The sequence below is a fragment of the Neoarius graeffei genome, chromosome 3 (genome assembly GCF_027579695.1).
Source record: "Neoarius graeffei isolate fNeoGra1 chromosome 3, fNeoGra1.pri, whole genome shotgun sequence".
NCBI classification, from domain to species: domain Eukaryota; kingdom Metazoa; phylum Chordata; class Actinopteri; order Siluriformes; family Ariidae; genus Neoarius; species Neoarius graeffei.
The window spans coordinates 55,386,124-55,403,092 of NC_083571.1; the positions used below are offsets into that span (position 1 = coordinate 55,386,124).

At 43.1% G+C, this 16,969-nt stretch overlaps 1 protein-coding gene across 6 annotated transcripts in view; it reads right to left on the minus strand.

Annotated features, from left to right (window-relative positions):
* LOC132883412 (adhesion G protein-coupled receptor L3-like) overlaps nt 1-16,969 on the minus strand; it is a 734,936-nt gene that overhangs the window by 120,098 nt on the left and 597,869 nt on the right. For all 6 annotated transcript variants that reach the window (XM_060917028.1, XM_060917029.1, XM_060917030.1 and 3 more), the window contains 2 exons: nt 14,437-14,559; nt 1,205-1,410 (listed from right to left, as the gene is read on the minus strand). In XM_060917028.1, coding sequence (XP_060773011.1) covers nt 1,205-1,410; nt 14,437-14,559 — 329 coding nt within the window. The remainder of the gene's footprint in view (nt 1-1,204; nt 1,411-14,436; nt 14,560-16,969) is intronic.

Below are 16,969 nucleotides of genomic sequence, written 5' to 3' on the forward strand. Positions count from 1 at the left end.
GCCAAAGTTTCACCGAGTGTCTGGAACAACATTAAAAAAGGTTTGTTTTTTTTTCTTCCATGGGGAAAATAAAGGAGTTAGCATAAAAAATCCCTAGCTTCTAGATTTATGAAAAGTCAAGGTAGAGTGTAGAATTGTATTAATGCGTTTGACTTCATCGCAACCTTACATGGATGCTGCCAATGAGCCGTGTTTTTTTTTTTTTGTCAGCTTGTTCCACTTTGCTCATGAGTAGGCATTCCTTACATTTTATACAAGTGATACTATCTTCAGGACATCAACAAAAATGTTGGATATCACTTCGAGGCATACCACTGTCCCTTTTTCCAACAGGTAGCTTTGAATCTTTCGACTTTTTTTCGAACCAATTGCTTCACTTTTCCAGCAGTCACTCCACTTCTTGTCACCAGAAACTCTTTTTAACTCCAATTACTCCCAATTTGGGCGGCATGGTGGTGTAATGGTTAGCACTGTCGCCTCACAGCAAGAAGGTCCTGGGTTCGAGCCCAGTGGCTGATAAGGGCCTTTCACACAGAAAGTGTGCAGTTTGCATGTTCTCCCCGTGTCTGCGTGGGTTTCCTCCGGGTGCTCCAGTTTCCCCTACAGTCCAAAGACATGCAGGTTAGGTTAACTGGTGACTCTAAATTGACCGTAGGTGTGAATGTGAGTGTGAATGGTTGTCTGTGTCTATGTGTCAGCCCTGTGATGACCTGGCGACTTGTCCAGGGTGTACCCCGCCTTTCGCCCGTAGTCAGCTGGGATAGGCTCCAGCTTAAGCGGCTACAGATGATGGATGGATGGATACTCCCAATTTGTTAATTTGCCAATTCCCACCCCGACCCAACTCTTCCCTACCAACCAGTGAAGGTGAGCCAGCCACCAAATCTTCACAAAGCATCTAAACACACATGGAGGACTATACTAACTGCACTCTTCCATATACACAAGCTCACCAATGTCCTAATTGGTAATTGTGACTCTAATTGTCAGCAGAGACAGAGTATGTTGTTCCTCCCACCTATAAAACGGCCACGTTGTTTTCCTGGACTCCCAGATTTCCTGCATGGTGAGTTGTTGGGATTTGAACTTGAAATCTATTGATCTGCTATTTTCGTAACCTGGAAATGGCCAACCATTTTAAAAAGCTGATGATCTGAAAAACCAATACAAGGAATATGGAAGTGTCAGGTGAAATTGCTGGTACCTGAATGTGGCGCACTGTGAATATGACGGGCTCGGACAGGTACACTTTATTGCTGTCTTTGTTGATAGCAGCTGTTATGATGGGCGAGTTGACGATGACGGTGTAGTTGGTGCTGAGAGCCTCGCTGCTGAACTTCATGCTGGCGTTTTCGGTGGACAGGTATGTGCCCAGGTGCTTATAAAGCACAAACGCCATGCGGATCTCACCTGGGGCATCAAAGAGAGAGAGAGAGAGAGAGAGAGAGAGAGAGAGAACATCTATCGTCACACCACAGTATGGCAAAATTGATTGAGTTCTACCTTTTGCGTCACACTTGCTTGGCGCAGGCTTCAGGGTGTTTATATATTTGCATGGTTTAGTCTGTTTGAATGCAACTCTTTCCTCCTCACTGAGCTTCTTTAGGCAAAAAAGAACAGCAATATCACTCAGGTGTGGACAAAAACCATTAGGACCGTCAGAGGTGGTCTCACTTCTCTTACACGTGAAATCTACCATGACTCGTTTGCAGTCTGAACGCGTTCAACCCTGAATTGACCCAATTATAGAAAATGAACCAAATCAACTGAACGTTTTGTCAACGTTCTCTGTACTTCAGTGACTTTTGTGATTTCTACAGTATGTGTGCTTGGCACTTGGCAGTGAATAATGAAAAGAGTATTATAAGAGCATTTTTGGCCCTCCATGTCCTCTTGCTGCTTAGCAGGACTCCATTCATTTCCATGTTAATTGGCTAACTGATCCCAACAAGGCTTCGTTGATAATTAACATTGTTATATTTGTAAGTGAAAAGTCTCAATAGGGCAGGGACATCCAACAGTGTTCTGTATTGGACCTTGATGAATGAGATTTTTTTTTTGGACTGCCTCACATAGTTTAGATTTAGAAAATACTTAAAGCCCCTGGCAACACAGTTTCAAATGGAGTGTTTGATCCCACTGACAGTTGTGTTTCTCTGAGAACATACAGTGGTGCTTGAAAGGTTGTGAACCCTTTAGAATTTTCTATATTTCTGCATAAATATGACCTAAAACATCATCAGATTTTCACACAAGTCCTAAAAGTAGATAAAGAGAACCCAGTTAAACAAATGAGACAAAAATATTATACTTGGTCATTTATTTATTGAGGAAAATGATCCGATATTACATATCTGTGAGTGGCAAAAGTATGTGAACCTCTAGGATTAGCAGTTCATTTGAAGGTGAAATTAGAGTCAGGTGTTTTCAATCAATGGGATGACAATCAGGTGTGAGTGGGCACCCTGTTTTATTTAAAGAACAGGGATCTATCAAAGTCTGATCTTCACAGCACGTGTTTTGTGGAAGTGTATCATGGCACGAACAAAGGAGATTTCTGAGGACCTCAGAAAAAGCATTGTTGATGCTCATCAGGCTGGAAAAGGTTATAAAACCATCTCTAAAGAGTTTGGACTCCACCAATCCACAGTCAGACAGATTGTGTACAAATGGAGGAAATTCAAGTCCATTGTTACCCTCCCCAGGAGTGGTCGACCAACAAAGATCACTCCAAGAGTAAGGCGTGTAATAGTCGGCGAGGTCACAAAGGACCCCGGGGTAACTTCTAAGCAACTGAAGGCCTCTCTCACATTGACTAATGTTCATGTTCATGAGTCCACCACCAGGAGAACACTGAACAACAATGGTGTGCATGACAGAGTTGCAAGGAGAAAGCCACTGCTCTCCAAAAAGAACATTGCTGCTCATCTGCAGTTTGCTAAAGAGCACGTGGAGAAGCCAGAAGGCTATTGGAAAAATGTTTTGTGGACGGAGGAGACCAAAATAGAACTTTTGGTTTAAATGAGAAGCGTTATGTTTGGAGAAAGGAAAACACTGCATTCCGGCATAAGAACCTTATCCCATCTGTGAAACATGGTGGTGGTAGTATCATGGTTTGGGCCTGTTTTGCTGCATCTGGGCTAGGACGGCTTGCCATCATTGATGGAACAATGAATTCTGAATTATACCAGCGAATTCTAAAGGAAAATATCAGGACATCTGTCCATGAACTGAATCTCAAGAGAAGGTGGGTCATGCAGCAAGACAACGACCCTAAGCACACAAGTCGTTCTACCAAAGAATGGTTAAAGAAGAATAAAGTTAATGTTTTGGAATGTCCAAGTCAAAGTCCTGACCTTAATCCAATGGAAATGTTGTGGAAGGACCTGAAGCGATCAGTTCATATGAGGAAACCCACCAACATCCCAGAGTTGAAGCTGTTCTGTACGGAGGAATGGGCTAAAATTCCTCCAAGCCGGTGTGCAGGACTGATCAACAGTTACCGCAAACATTTAGTTGCAGTTATTGCTGCACAAGGGGGTCACACCAGATACTGAAAGCAAAGGTTCACATACTTTTGCCACTCACAGATATGTAATATCGGATCATTTTCCTCAATAAATACATGACCAAGTATAATATTTTTGTCTCATTTGTTTAACTGGGTTCTGTTTATCTACTTTTAGGACTTGTGTGAAAATCTGATGATGTTTTAGGTCATAGTTATGCAGAAATATAGAAAATTCTAAAGGGTTCACAAACTTTCAAGCACCACTGTAAACACCTGAACAGTACGAGTGCTAGAAAAGCATGTCCAACCCCGATTCCAAAAAAGTTGGGACAAAGTACAAACTGTAAATAAAAACGGAATGCAATGATGTGGAAGTTTCAAAATTCCATATTTTATTCAGAATAGAACATAGATGACATATCAAATGTTTAAACTGAGAAAATGTATCATTTAAAGAGAAAAATTAGGTGATTTTAAATTTCATAACAACAACACATCTCAAAAAAGTTGGGACAAGGCCATGTTTACCACTGTGAGACATCCCCTTTTCTCTTTACAACAGTCTGTAAATGTCTGGGGACTGAGGAGACAAATTGCTCAAGTTTAGGGATAGGAATGTTAACCCATTCTTGTCTAATTTAGGATTCTAGTTGCTCAACTGTCTTAGGTCTTTTTTGTCGTATCTTCCGTTTTATGATGCGCCAAATGTTTTCTATGGGTGAAAGATCTGGACTGCAGGCTGGCCAGTTCAGTACCCGGACCCTTCTTCTACGCAGCCATGATGCTGTAATTGATGCAGTATGTGGTTTGGCATTGTCATGTTGGAAAATGCAAGGTCTTCCCTGAAAGAGGCGTCGTCTGGATGGGAGCATATGTTGCTCTAGAACCTGGATATACCTTTCAGCATTGATGGTGTCTTTCCAGATGTGTAAGCTGCCCATGCCACATGCACTAATGCAACCCCATACCATCAGAGATGCAGGCTTCTGAACTGAGCGCCGATAACAACTTGGGTCGTCCTTCTCTTCTTTAGTCCGAATGACACGGCGTCCCTGATTTCCATAAAGAACTTCAAATTTTGATTCGTCTGACCACAGAACAGTTTTCCACTTTGCCACAGTCCATTTTAAATGAGCCTTGGCCCAGAGAAGACGTCTGTGCTTCTGGATCGTGTTTAGATACGGCTTCTTCTTTGAACTATAGAGTTTTAGCTGGCAACGGCGGATGGCACGGTGAATTGTGTTCACAGATAATGTTTTCTGGAAATATTCCTGAGCCCATTTTGTGATTTCCAATACAGAAGCATGCCTGTATGTGATGCAGTGCCGTCTGAGGGCCCGAAGATCATGGGCACCCAGTATGGTTTTCCGGCCTTGACCCTTATGCGCAGAGATTCTTCCAGATTCTCTGAATCTTTTGATGATATTATGCACTGTAGATGATGATATGTTCAAACTCTTTGCAATTTTACACTGTCGAACTCCTTTCTGATATTGCTCCACTATTTGTTGGCGCAGAATTAGGGGGATTGGTGATCCTCTTCCCATCTTTACTTCTGAGAGCCACTGCCACTCCAAGATGCTCTTTTTATACCCAGTCATGTTAATGACCTATTGCCAATTGACCTAATGAGTTGCAATTTGGTCCTCCAGCTGTTCCTTTTTTGTACCTTTAACTTTTCCAGCCTCTTATTGCCCCTGTCCCAACTTTTTTGAGATGTGTTGCTGTCATGAAATTTCAAATGAGCCAATATTTGGCATGAAATTTCAAAATGTCTCACTTTCTACATTTGATATGTTGTCTATGTTCTATTGTGAATACAATATCAGTTTTTGAGATTTGTAAATTATTGCATTCCATTTTTATTTACAATTTGTACTTTGTCCCAACTTTTTTGGAATTGGGGTTGTAGGAACGACAGCAGAGCGTCCACATATTGCATGCAGTTTCACAAGTCATGAATGTTGCATGGGGAGTTGGAGTATTTTCTACATATTTCTGTCTAATCTAATTATGAAAAGAATATGCAAAGGTTAATGAAAGTATGTTTCCATCCCTACACACCACTCAATGGCAGCCAACCGTGTTGTTTTTTTTTTTGGTTCATTTAATTATGCCCATTGCGTGAACCCAAATCAAATAAGAAACAAAAGCATGAATTTAACTCCGATTGAATTTTCAAAACATGTGAAAGCACCTTAAATCTTGTAGACCGAGTAAGAATGAAACATTATGTGTATAAATACATAGATTTTCAATTGTTATGCACTGTAATTTTTAGGTGATAAATACAGTGCTGCAAATGAATAATTATAATTATAACGAATTTCTCACGCCAGATGTGAGCTAGTGTGTACTTTAAAAAACAAAACAAAACTCTGCTTTAACCCTTTGATGCAAAACATGGGTCAAAAGTGACCCGGCTGAGTTTTTATCTTCTATATCTTTGCAATAAATTAATTCCATCATTCAGTATTCAAGGTATTCCTCAATTAACTTGTTTTTGATCATCATACATCCTTGTTTTATTTTTTCCTTTCTTACTTTTTGAATAAAAACCCTTTTTGTATCACTACCCTTCTAATGCACAACATGGGTCAAAAACGACCTGCATTCATTTTCCAGGTTATTTCATGTATGGCTGAGTGTTTCTATGATGTACTTTTGAAATAAATTCATTTTGTCATTTACTTTTCCAAATATGCAGTAAATATCTTGTTTTTGTTTAGCACAAATCATCATTTTTATTTTTCCGTTCTTAAGTTATGAACAAGCACAGCTTTTGTAATTCTACATCAAGTTTACACACATGGGTCAGAACCGACCCGCATGCATTTACTCCAGCGTTTGGTGGGAACTGTGAATTGTGCTTGTGTCAGACATTTCACAGCTCAGCACAGCGCCCTTTGCCCATCTAATACATGTAAGTAATGTTTTTCAATTGTTCTAACATTACCTTTGAAAAAAAATTGATTATGTTTAGGTTACCTTGAGAGTGAGTAGATTACTTGTCAGAAAGTTACAAGTAATTACTATTAGCTACCGAGCTGTTGACATATTCTGCTTTAGTTAGCTAATTTTATTGTAGTTGGCTTAGCTAACTACATAGTTAATAAATAAATAACTGGCCCCATTCACTGCTAAAGTAATTACTTGAAACAAATTATTATTATAGTATTAGGGCATTTAATTTTAAATCACACTTGGATGACCCATGTGTAGTAATTTAAAAAGTATTTTTGTTCATAAAGTAGGAAAGAAAAAATTAAATTAATGATTTGTGGTAATTAAAAACAAGATATTTAAAGAATACTTGGAATATTCAATCATAAAATAAATTGATTTCAAAAGATAGAGCAAAGAAAAACTCAGTCAGCATGAAATAACCTGGAAAATGAATGCGGGTCATTTTTGACCCATGTTGTGCATTAGAAGGGGTGTGCATATGTTTTGCATCAAAGGGTTAAAAATGTGAATAAACTCTGATTCTGCTCTACTCAGTGCTGGAAGTTGTATTCATGTGAAGTTTGATTAGACGGGGCTCGACAGACATGTAATGAATACGCATCACCCATAAAGCTTTGTTCCTCACAGCTGCGCTTACCGTGAGAGGCAAAGGTTTCAAGAGAGCGATTTAAAAAAAAAAGAAAGAAAGAAAGAAAGAAAAGAAAAAAAGGGAAAAAAGCCCAATAGGCTACCAACTAGAGAGCTGATTTGATTTAGCCTCATTGAAATGTCATTGTTGCTTTATTGCCGGCTTAGATAAAAGCTACATTTCAGTTTCCTAACCTCCCACTCCTCTTTTTCGTAAAGTGCCCATGCTTTCTCCTGCTGAAATGAAAGAGCAACCCCTTCTACACCCTGCACCAACCCCTCCCCCTGCCCCCTCCAAACTGCACCAGCATAACCGACTCACAAGAAAAGAAAACCAATTTGTGTGATTCCTGTCGATGACTGCAAGTAATCAGCCACTGGGTGGGAATGTTAAGAGGAAAGAGAAGCGAGCTTTGATGATGCATGGCTCACGGCCACTTGCTTACTCATAAAACTGCATAAAACGGCACGTGGTGAGCAACTGTGCCTCATTTGCAAGTAATAAAGCCTACAGAAAAAAACATGGATATTTTCCTTGATAGACAAATCAGAATATAATACACTGATTGGACTCGGGCTTAAGGGGACATACTTCACTACCTAATACAATGCACTACATAGGACTGAGGGACTAATATATTTTACATCCTGTCTCATGCATTAAAACAGATGGGAGTGGCTGTAATTTTTTTTTTTTTTAAGATTCATTCCCTAACTGGAGGGACTCGACACACAAGCCAAGCTCAGCTTTTTCCTGTACACAGAGTCACTTGGGGAATCTTTCCTAAACCTGATGCAAGCAAACTGTCATAACCAGTCTTAACGCTAATGGCTCATACCCATTTATGTTGAATTTTCGAGCTAATATTGTGCATGTACATTCTATTATAATGAACAACAACCCCACCTGTTAAAAAGAAAAGTCCCATTTAGGTTACAATACAATTTAGGTGCCAAATTAAAAGTATGATGCATTTCAGTACCATTATTCCCAGCCCTTTTTATATAAGTCATGATGCAAATGCTTGTATAAGCATGGTGGCTCACTGGGACGGTCCTTATTGTGAAAATCAGGGTGGCTATAAAAAGATAACTCTGCCTAAAAGCTTGCAAAAATGAGTGCTCTAGTCAGATGGCAGCTTATCCAAATCGTGAATTATATCTACTTAGCATGACTCCATTTACATGTTAATTGGCTATCTGATCCCTACAAGGTCTATTTTATAATTAGCATTGTTAATATTTGTGAGTGAAAAACCTCAATAGGTCAGGGACATCCAACAGCGTTCTGCAGAGTTTGATATTGGGTCTCAGTCCGATTTTTTTTTTAAACAGCATCACATACCTTCAATTTATTGACTCGTTAAAGCCCCTTAAAAGGCTTTAAATCTGTTAAGCATTTACCAATTGTAGATTCAAGGAATATCCTTAATTATGATTTAATTGGACTGTATGGTTATGCAAGATTGCATATCGATTTTGCTCCTGGCATCTCCTGAGCAGTGCTAGTGCAAGAAAAGTGTATAAGATTGACAGAAGAGAGCCATTAATTTTTCACAGTTCACAGGTAATGAATGTTGGATGGTGTGATGGTGTATTTCGTCCATATTTCTTGCCATACAGTATTCAAAAGCAGGTATGATTGCAGTGTGTATTCCAGTTTGTGTATATTCCATTTCTACTTACACTGAAGCTTGGCAAGGTCAGATTAAATGAGTCATACCTTTCCACTTCTGTGTAAGATTGTACAACCCCAGTTCCAAAAAGGTTGGGACGCTGTGTAAAATGAATTCGATGGTATAATTCAGAATTCATTGCTCCAACAATGATGGCAAGCCGTCCTGGCCCAGATGGAGCAAAACAGGCCCAAACCATGATACTACCACCACCATGTTTCACAGATGGGATAAGGTTCTTATGCTGGAATGCAGTGGTTTCCTTTCTCCAAACATAACGCTTTTCATTTAAACCACAAAGTTCTATTTTAGTCTCATCCGTCCACAAAACATTTTTCCAATAGCCTTCTGGCTTGTCCACATGATCTTTAGCAAACTGCAGATGAGCAGCAATGTTCTTTTTGGAGAGCAGTGGCTTTCTCCTTGCAACCTTGCCATGCACACCATTGTTGTTCAGTGTTCTCCTGATGGTGGACTCATGAACATTAACATTAGCCAATGTAAGAGAGGCCTTCAGTTGCTTAGAAGTTACCCTGGGGTCCTTTGTGACCTCACCGACTATTACACGCCTTGCTCTTGGAGTGATCTTTGTTGGTCGACCACTCCTGGGGAGGGTAACAATGGTCTTGAATTTCCTCCATTTGTACACAATCTGTCTGACTGTGGATTGGTGGAGTCCAAACTCTTTAGAGATGGTTTTGTAACCTTTTCCAGCCTGATGAGCCTCAACAACGCTTTTTCTGAGGTCCTCAGAAATCTCCTTTGTTCATGCCATGATATACTTCCACAAACGTGTTGTGAAGATCAGACTTTGATGGATCCCTGTTCTTTAAATAAAACAGGGGGCCCACTCACACCTGATTGTCATCCCATTGATTGAAAACACCTGACTCTAATTTCACCTTCAAATTAACTGCTAATCTTTTCACCAAGATGGCGGCGTGTACACACGCAGCGGCTCCTCTCTGTCCCGACAGAACGGTGTTTTCATGGTTTAAAACAGTGTGTATCTGCTCGTCTTTGTTGCGTCCATCAGTCTTAAGGCGCAAATACTCACGTGAGTTTTTGCTCGACATCCGCAGAACTATATTCACGGATATAAATCCAGCGGACGCGGAAGTGCTATGCGACTATGGTTTGCTCCGAGGCCTGCTCAACCACTGACCCCCACTCCTGCATCCAGCCCACAGTGGAGGCACCATATGCGGAAGCAGAAGAGGGGCAAGCGTGGCGGTATCCGGGCTAGGCTAGCGGCTAGCCCTCACTGGCCGGCTATCCCTACCATCACTCTGGCCAACGTACGCTCGCTGGACAACAAGCTGGATTATGTCCGCCAGCTCCGCTCATCTTCTAAGTCTGTGAGCAAGTGTTGTGTCCTCGTGTTTGTGGAAACGGCTTAACGACAGCATCCCAGACTGTGCCATTCAGCTAGCCTGGCTAACATGCTACCGGTCAGACAGAGCGCTAGTCGAGGGGGGGGGGGACTCTGTGTTTACATCAGTGATGCCTGGTGCTGCAATGCTGTTGTGGTCTGCAAACACTGCTCACCACTGGTGGAGTTTATAATTATTAAGTGCCGGCCATTCTACCTGCCGAGGGAATTTACAGCCATATTGCTGGTAGCAATATACATCCCTCCTGGTTCCAATAACAACAGGAGTGAAGCACTGAATGAACTCTATCATCAGTGAGCAGCAGACAGCCCACCCAGATGCTTTTCTCATCCTGGCTGGGGATTTCAACCATGCAAACCCCAAGAGCTTGTTTCCAGAACTCTATGGACATATCAACTTTCCCACACGTGGAAACAATACTCTGGACAATGTTTACACCATGCATAAAGACGCCTACAAAGCCCTCCCCCTCCCCCACCTTGGGGCCTCAGATCACTCCACCATTATGCTAATGCCAGCATACAGGCCGCTGGTTAAAGTCACCAAACCAGCTACAAAGCAGATACGTGTGTGGCCAGAGGGGTCCTCAGAGGTAGCCTGGCTAACGTGACTTCAAAGCTCTCCGAGCTATTGGTCTGGCAAAGATATTAAGCCCAACCGTTTCCCAGAGCCCGTGGTTGACCCGCCTCCCTGAAATGCCTCAGTTTGCTACTGGTCGAAGCCAGAAAAGACTGTGACGAAGCTTAAACCAATCACATCACTCTTTCCTCTGACGTATGCGACGCGACGGGGCTAACTGGTAGATTAAACTCTTACCGAAGCCGGTCGGGAGCAAGGCGAAAACGTCCTTCCTTTCAATAAATACCTCCAGGGCTGCTCTTTGCTCCGTTTTCAATGAGAACTTCCCGTTGAATGCTTTCAATACAGCATCTATGCATAATAGATGCGGAAGCGTGAATGAAGCGCTTCCGACATAGATTCTGTAAACAATCTATGGCTTCCGGTCGCAGTTCTACTACGTCAGTGCCTTGAACACGCCTCTACCCAGGGCCGTTGGAGATGCTCAAAGTTGATTGATTCCCGATTTTTCGGGAGCTTGGAAGAGCTGTAGATAGCTTGCCTGGCCAGACTAAGCTCGCAACAGGCCCTCGTGTTGCATCACGCTTAGGATGGGCGGACCCAGGCTACCTCAGAGGCACTCTAGGACTGTTTTTCCACCACTGACTGGAGCATGTTCAGACAGGCGGCCACCTACAACAACACCACAGATCTCCAAGAGTGGACGGAGCCAGTCACTGACTACATGAGGAAGTGCATGGATGATGTTACGGTCACCAGAACCATCTCCATTCGGGCCAATCAGAAACCATGGCTGACAGGGGAAGTCCACAGTCTCCTGAGGGCTCGGAACGCCACCTTCAGAGCTGGGGACGAGGTGGGCCTGAGGACAGCTAGGGCCAACCTGTCATGAGGCATCAGGGTGGCCAAGAGACAGTATTCCAGGAACATTGCTGACTATTTCAACGACAGCAGAGACACCAGGAACCTGTGGCGGGGGATTCAGACCATCACAGACTACAAGCCCTCGCCACAGACCTGTGACAACTCCATTTCTCTGCTGAATCAGTTGAACAACTTCTTCACTCGCTTTGAGGCAGACAACAGCACCAAGGCACAGAAGACCCCACCACCTCCCAGCGACCAGGTGTTGATGCTGTCCCCAGACAGCATGAGGAGAGCTCTCAGGACGACAAATGTACGGAAAGCCCCGTGTCCTGATAACATTCCTGGTCGTGTCCTGAGAGACTGTGCTGAGGAGCTCACAGATGTCTTTACAGACATCTTCAACATCTCGTTGAGCCAGGCTGTTGTCCCCACGTGCCTCAAAGCCACCACCATCATCCCGGTCCCAAAGAAGCCGTTTCCCTCCTGCTTCAATGACTACCGCCCTGTTGCACTCACTCCAATCCTCATGAAGTGCTTCGAGCAGCTAGTCATGCGGCATATCAAGTCTGCCCTCCCCCCCGCCCTGGACCCTTTCCAGTTTGCATATCAGTCCAACCGTTCGACTGATGACGCCATCTCCACTGCCCTCCACTCAGCCCTCACCCACCTGGAGACAAAAGACTCGTATGTCAGAATGCTGTTCATAGACTTTAGCTCAGCATTCAACACAATCATTCCTCAGCAGCTCATTCATAAACTGGACCAGCTGGGACTCAACACCTCCCTGTGCAACTGGCTGCTGGACTTCCTGATGGGGAGACCACAGGCTGTATGGGTTGGCAGCAACTCCTCCAGCACCATCACATTGAACACGGGGGCCCCCAAGGATGTGTGCTGAGCCCCCTCCTCTTCACTCTGCTGACCCACGACTGCACACCAACATCCAGTTCTAATCTCTTCATTAAGTTTGCGGATGACACGACTGTGGCGGGTCTCATCAACAATGGTGATGAGACAATCTACAGGAGTGAGGTGAGCTGCTTGGCCATGTGGTGCAAGGACAACAATCTCCGCCTGAACATGGAGAAGACAAAGGGGATTGTTGTGGACTTCAGGAGAGCGCACACCCAGCATGCTCCACTATCTATCGATGTTGTGGACTTCAGGAGAGTGCACACCCAGCATACTCCACTATCTATCGACGGTGCTGCAGCACCAAACTGAGCAGCACCAAGTTTCTGGGTGTGCACATCTCTGAAGACCTGTCCTGGAGCAACAACACCGCATCACTGGCCAAAAAAGCCCAACAGCGTCTGTACTTCCTCCGCAAACTGAGGAGAGCAAGAGTCCCGGCCCCCATCATGCACACATTCTACAGAGGCACCATCGAGAACATCCTGACCAGCTGCATCACCATGTGGTACGGCGCCTGCACCAAGACTCTGCAGCGCATCGTGAGAGCAGCTGAGAGGATCATTGGTGTCTCTCTCCTTTCTCTAATGGATATCTATAACTCCTGCCTCACCCACAAAGCCATCAGGATTGCAGGTGACCCCACCCACCCATCTCACAGCCTCTTCAGTCTGCTGCTGTCAGGGAGGAGATTGCGGAGTCTCCGGGCCAAAACCAGCAGGCTCAAGGACAGTTTCTTTCACCAGGTGGTCAGGAGGCTCAACTCCCTCCCTGTTCTGCCCCTCCTCCCCCCTCTGCCCCCCTGCCACAGATTCTGCCCGCACACCCCCCTGCCCCCCTTCAGCATCTGACATGTCACCCTCACAGTTCCCCCCCCCCCAACACACACACACACACACACACACACACTCTCTCAATGTTCATTAACACACTGAATTCAGGGACTGCACATTTCACTTTACCTCGCTCATTTGCACCATTCCGCACAACCTCACCTTAACAGCTATTAGTTTATTGTTTATACTGCTTATTTCATGTTTACCTGCTATACCTCAAGTGCCCTTGACTGTTTATTTGCTATGTGTGTATGTGTGTGTATATATATATATATATATATATATATATATATATACACACACACACACGGTATATATATATATATATATATATATATATATATATATATATATATATATATATAGCTCATCTCATATATATAAAATGAGTGTTTAGTCTATGTCTAGTTCTTATCTAGAGTGTTTATATTGTTTATTTCAATTATTCTATTTTTATTTATTGCATTGCCTGTTTGCACTGTGGGTCAGAGAGGACTGAAATTTCATCTGTGCTGTATGTCGAGCATGTATAGCATATTTGACAATAAAGTTGACTTGACTAATCCTAGAGGTTCACATACTTTTGCCACTCACAGATGTGTAATATTGGATCATTTTCCTCAATAAATAAATGACCAAGTATAATATTTTTGTCTCATTTGTTTAACTGGGTTCTCTTTACCTACTTTTAGGACTTGTGTGAAAATCTGATGATGTTTTAGGTCACATTTATGCAGAAATAGAGAAAATTCTAAAGGGTTCACCAACTTTCAAGCACCACTGTACACTGTAGTCTTGGCTTCTAGATGTTCTGAAAAGTGTAAATAAGTATTATTGTATAAAAGAGTGATTATACAAAACACTAGGGAGAATTACCTGTCATTACTCCACATAAATTATACTAAAATAGTGTATAATTGCAGCTAGCTAGAGTTTCAATCATGGTTTCTCAGGCACTGAGAATTCAGTTCTGGTTCTATGGTTGGTAGATTTTGGTACTTTGGAAGCTGAGTCCCTACCAAGTCCCATTAATGATAAAAGCCGACACTTAGCCGTAGGTGACCTACCGTTCCTGCCATGTTGTTTAAGGGTGTTGGCAGACAGGTGGATGGAGTTGCTTTGGTCTCCAGTCTGAGGAAACTTCAGATCTGGGAGGTTGCCATCTGTGCTCATCCGAGCCACCTCCAGCTCTGCAGGAAATAAACAAAAGCACACAAGCAAACAGGAACAGATTATTAGCTCTGGCCATTAACAAAACTGTGCCAAAATACTTCAGGGTCATGAGCATAGGCTTGCAACAATGGCAAGTACAATTGCGTCATTTATTCTCTGGGACTTTGAGAAAATTTTAATGAACAGATATGTTTTAATATTTGTCAACCTGTGAGAGAAAAAAAAAAAAGCCCAGTGGTTTGCATATTTCATCAAGACGTTTCTAACGTCATTATTGTAATTGATGGAATTGTTGCTATGGGGAGCAAGCAATGAAGCAAACAAATTTGCTCTCCAAATAAATTGTTCATGGGTACATTTATGCAACTGCAATAAACTGTCATATGGTACAAAATCCTGTGCAAACATGGCACACAAAAACTAAGCTATGAGCTAAGAAAAAATAAAAAAATATGCTCATCATTGACCTTGCTGCTCTCCAGCACACTGGTGCTCGGCCAATTTCTGCCACTTTATTCATGGGTTTTTATTTTGTATTCACTGTTATGACAATGAACGCAACAATAAAGTGGAATCAGCATGGGGAGAGTGAGGCCGCTGTAGGGGGGCTGCCATGCTGTAACCATAGTAACCACCTTCCCCCTTTCACTGTACAGCATTGAACACACCAATCCCTGTACTCGATGCCATGTTGTATCTCCGCCCATTCTTCTGACTCCCTCTAATGGTATTGGATACAGAGATGATACCAGATACCAAATACAGTGACGTCACGACTGTGCTTTAAACCCCCGGCGGAATCGAAATTCTTTCTCTCTGGCGGTGGACCCCACGCGTGAAAGAGAGACGTCATTGCATCTGTGCTACAGGAGAACAAAGGACAAAGAACTAGCTATTGATACCGGACCTTTAGCCAAAGTTCAATGTATTTGATCTTCGCATAGTTGTAATAATAAATGAACCGGTTAGTTACTGCAGCCCACGCAGTATTTTAAAGAGAAAAGGCAACCGGATCCCTTTTCCCTTTCGCAACTGTGAGGGAAATTTAGTGAATGAACATTCCTATTCTCTGTGTTTCTGTGTGTTGAGCTCAAGTGGCCTAGTGTACTGAGAAAAGTTGTTTTTCCAATGCTGTAACCGCCTTTCTGTGGCCTTGGTGGTGATGAGCAGGGTGCCTGAGTTCTCCCTAACTACGCATCTGCCTGCACATACCAGAGCACGCCAGGTGCACGCTTTAACAAAGCTTCATAGAAAATCTTGAGCCAATCACGCAAGCAGTAAGCGAATGCCTTTAGAGTATAATAGATAACAGCCACTAAAACACAACTCAGAGTCAAGGGCGGCTGGTGCATAAGGGCGATTGGGCAACGCACTGCCAAAACGAAAAAAAAAAGGTTTTTTTCTTTTTTTAAAACAAACTTTCACCAGTGCTGCTCGAGGCCATTTTAATCTGTCTCTGGGTATCATTGTCCAATCAGGGTGGTCTTGCTTCTAGAGTACCGCCCCTTTTGGGGCGATTTCAGTCACGCTGAAAATCGCCCAAGAGTTCACTGATAGAGTGCCATGTTAATATATTTTTTTCTCCTGACTGACATTTCAATGCAATCTCTATGGGTTCCGGGGGGGGGGGGCTTGCCCTAACGTGCTTACGTCACTGCGAAGCACGGCAAAGTTGCGTTCGATCCGCTCAGTTTCTGAGGTGAGACGGATGCGGAAAGCAATTCAGTGCGGTCCTTAAAAGAAGTTCCATTTAGTCAGCGATCAAATCAAGCTAAATTGGCAACAAAACAAGCTGGACCCCCCTCGACCAAATCTAAACATAAAACAAATTTCGACAAGGGGGGGAAATCATATACTCGAGGTTTTACTTCAACATGGTCCCAGCGCAAATCCTGGCGAGCTGGCTGCGAGGACGCCTCAGCGGTTTTCTGCTCCCCCTGCTTACTTTTCCACCCTGGAGGTGGCTCCACGGACAACACTGCTTGGACGGTCACTGGAGTTTCGGACATGCATCATTTGTCGGAGAAAATAAAAAAACATGAGTCATCAAAGATTCACATGGGCAGCTGCCTGAAATTTTCGGCTTTTGGGAGAGTGAACATCGCTACACAACCGGATGAGGGCTACAGGCTAGCAGTTCACCGCCACAATGATGAGGTGAGCAAGAACAGGCACATATTAAACCGGCTCATCCAATGCGTGAAATTTTGTGGAGTGTTCAAATTAGCTCTACGAGGCAAAGACGAAACTGAGGGCTCCAGTCACCGTGGTGTTTTTCTGGGTTTGGTTGACTTCGTGACTCACACACACACACACACACACACACACACACAGTCACAGAATCCATTCACTTTTGATGTTTTCAATGTGCATTTTTATATTTGCCACACTTTGCTCTGAGAGTTAGCACTCTGGTAATATCCTTGG